Below are 3,133 nucleotides of genomic sequence, written 5' to 3'. Positions count from 1 at the left end.
GGTCCATGTAGTCTGCTGGGGATTCTCCTTTATTTTGTTTACAGTTATGTATTTTGGCCCAGTCAGTTTTCCTGGGGCAAATTTTAAGCACAGCCTCAAGGAGGCATCTTCGGGCATCTGCTAAGTGATCTCCTATTCTGGGGTCTTGAGTAGGCCAAGTATCCTGTGCAATGAGGCAGTTGTGGACCTCAGAGGGCAGAACACTTCTCATTAATTCGTTCAGATCTGCCCATATTGGATTATAACAATGGATTACAGTGTCTAATTCATTTCTAAATTTTTGGGGTTCCTCTCTGATGTTGGGAAATTGTTTAACAAGGTTTAGGAGATCTCCTGGGGTCCAGGGGACAGGGACTGTGATTGTAGTTTCCCCATTTGCACTTTGCCCTGGAAGTTGATGTAAAGGCATAAGCTGAGCCTTTTAAATTTTAAAGAAGGGGCTGGACCATACTGGGTACCAGACCTTAAAGAAGAGGTGGGGGTTGAGATTTCAGGAGACAGATGCCATGCCTACGGTGGATGTGGGCATGCCCCAAGGGCAGGTGACGATTGTTGAGTGATAGTTTTCTGGTGAGGTGGGCTAATCCTGCTGGAAGAATCTATTTGGTTACTTTGGACTTCTTCAGGTTCAGATTGTGCCTGGGGCTGATATGGGGGTCGCACATTAAGAAAATAAATTATATCTTCTGCAGATTCATTCTCAGTTATTTGTGGATAAAGTTGTTTTGGTGCTGATGGTATTATTGATGGGGAGCCCCCTTTTGGTGCACTTTTCTGTTTTAATTCTTTTATCTGAGATTTCAGTTTCTCTTGGGAGTCCTTAAGTCTCTGAACTTGAGATTTTTGACATCTTTTGAAAGTTTCTTCATACCAATTAAAAAATGTGTCCCACTGAGTCTGTGGTACATTACTAACTCTTAACTCAGGTCTCTGTGGAGATGAACAATTTTACTTAATTCATATGTTCCTTCCAGGGGAAACTGCTGGCTAAAATCATCTCTGGTATACCAATTCCATTTGTCTACAAACTTAAAACTTTTATGGCCATAGTGTGTGTGCGTGTACAATGCTGGAGTCCCTTTTCGCAGAGCTGGTATGTCTTTAGACTCTCCACTTCCCATATCTTTAAACTCAATTCACACTGGTCTTTTATACAGGAATGGTTTATTGAGGGTGTCCAGTCAGGTTGTGAGATTTGCTAGCGGCACAGAGAAGCTGTGGCTAATGTCCAAAGACAAGACTCTACTGCAATAACAGCACACCATGCAGTTACTCACGGTTAGACATGGCTCATTTATGAGGGTGGGGAAAGGGTAAACCTGTCCACTGGGTCTTGAGGTTCCAGTTGGGCCCCCTTGCATTCAAAACTGCCCTTTCTGACAGCCTTGGGGTGGCTGAACCCAACCTTAGTCTCAGACCTGATCAGTGGCTCATATTTCTTAATTCATACTCTCAATTCACACAAGGGAATTTCTGTGTTGAGGCACGAGGTTCAAGAGCATTTCTTTAGTCTCAGCCTTGGTCAACGCTTATCGTGGAAAACACTCACACTCTAATGAAGAGTTTCCATCTTACACCCTTGTTTTCGAAGAGCACACAGAACAAATCTGTTGTCTTCAGGGCGGCTGTACAAGGTTTCCACTCCTGGCCTCAGAGAGATCTCATAGTTCTTTACAGAACTTAACTCAATTCACATGGGGGAATACTTTCATTGACAACAGCAACACAGAGTCTTTAACTTTAACTCTTTCTACTCACAGTTACTACTTACACAATGGGTCTGACAGTTCTGGCACAAAAAAAGTTTGGATAGGGTGAGCCTCAAGCAGTGAATCAGGAAGACACAGAGACAGCCTCTCACTGAAAAACCCCAATAGAGATTTCAAAAGGTCTCTTACCTTGGTTTGGCACCTAGGCTTCAGTGAAGAGATGTCTGTGTCCCAACTGATCACTCCGGGTATCTCTATCCGAGTCACGGCACCAAATTGTGGAAGAAATCAAACTTCGTGTTGTGGTTGAATCAGAACTGACAGAGCCAGCTTTTCTTTAATTAGGGTTATACTGTGATCACAGGGAGGATTTCATACAGCAAGGGGAATCACCCACTTGTCTGTTTCAAAGGAATCTTCCCTCTCTATAAGTTTACAAGCATATTTATACTTAAGACAGAGAAAGAGAAAAAAAATACGACCTTGGAGAAACCGAAACAGGCATGCAGGCAGTTTACTTAAATGAACATCTGTGCAGAGTAATAAGGCATGCAGGATTCCTCATCTAAGAACATGTAACTGAAATGAGCAGTATCAGCACTTTTGGTCTCTGTCTGTTTTTCTAGTCAAGTAGGGCAGAAGCCTGACTAAATTTATTACCACACCCCGCTCTCAGTGCTGTCACACCTGCAACAGCACTGGGAGCAGGGGCTCTGCCTTGCTGCTGCTTGCCAAAACTTGACTTAAACTGCATTCAATGAAATATTTATCATTGAACAAAAACCTTTTATATTATGTGTGTGTGTGTGAATACAAGTTAATTTGTTGCAAATACCATTTCAATATATTGTTTTTCTTATGAAGTAGTAACAGTGTTATGAAAGATTTATGTGCTACATGCTATTCTAAGTATTCCTTTTTGTTTTTTGCAGATCAATGTACGAGTTACTACAATGGATGCGGAGTTGGAATTTGCCATCCAACCCAATACAACTGGCAAGCAGCTCTTTGACCAGGTAACCATTTTATGATCTATAGCTATCTGCAGTGGATGTCCTGGTACAGTGCTATAAATGGTAGAGTACAGTCAGAAGCACCTGTCCATCCCTTCAAGTTGATACTTTTTATTGATCTAACCCATACTAATATCCAGTAGGCCTGCATAACTAGGTAGCTATTCGATTCGGCTTCGTATCCGGCTGCTTTGGATGTCAGCAATCTGATCCGGAGCTCCAGACTGGGTTTCCACTTCGATCCTGCCGAAGTGGCTCTGAAGCTTTGGAGCCGCCTCAGAGAACTGGCCATAGGGTATAATGGAGAATCAGTGAAATATCTATAACTTCCTTGTTTTTTGTCTGATTTGGATGCAACATGCCGGGGTGATAGCCTCTGCAGAGAGCATGAAGCCTGCCAAGTTTCAAGAA

General features: G+C 42.6%; 1 protein-coding gene and 1 long non-coding RNA gene across 3 annotated transcripts in view; one reads left to right on the top strand and one right to left on the bottom strand.

Annotated features, from left to right (window-relative positions):
* RDX (radixin) overlaps positions 1-3,133 on the top strand; it is an 83,324-nt gene that overhangs the window by 39,653 nt on the left and 40,538 nt on the right. For both annotated transcript variants that reach the window (XM_019524471.1, XM_019524470.1), the window contains exon 2: positions 2,642-2,725. In XM_019524471.1, coding sequence (XP_019380016.1) covers positions 2,642-2,725 — 84 coding nt within the window. The remainder of the gene's footprint in view (positions 1-2,641; positions 2,726-3,133) is intronic.
* LOC109302720 overlaps positions 1,328-3,133 on the bottom strand; it is a 10,354-nt gene continuing 8,548 nt past the window's right edge. The window contains exon 3 of the long non-coding RNA XR_002098903.1: positions 1,328-1,451. This is a non-coding gene — a long non-coding RNA (uncharacterized LOC109302720). The remainder of the gene's footprint in view (positions 1,452-3,133) is intronic.

Source organism: Gavialis gangeticus, unplaced genomic scaffold (genome assembly GCF_001723915.1).
Source record: "Gavialis gangeticus isolate Ggan-Ray unplaced genomic scaffold, GavGan_comp1, whole genome shotgun sequence".
Classification (NCBI taxonomy): Eukaryota; Metazoa; Chordata; order Crocodylia; family Gavialidae; genus Gavialis; species Gavialis gangeticus.
The sequence above is the reverse complement of the archived record's forward strand: the minus strand, read 5'-3'. Positions and strand labels throughout refer to the sequence as shown.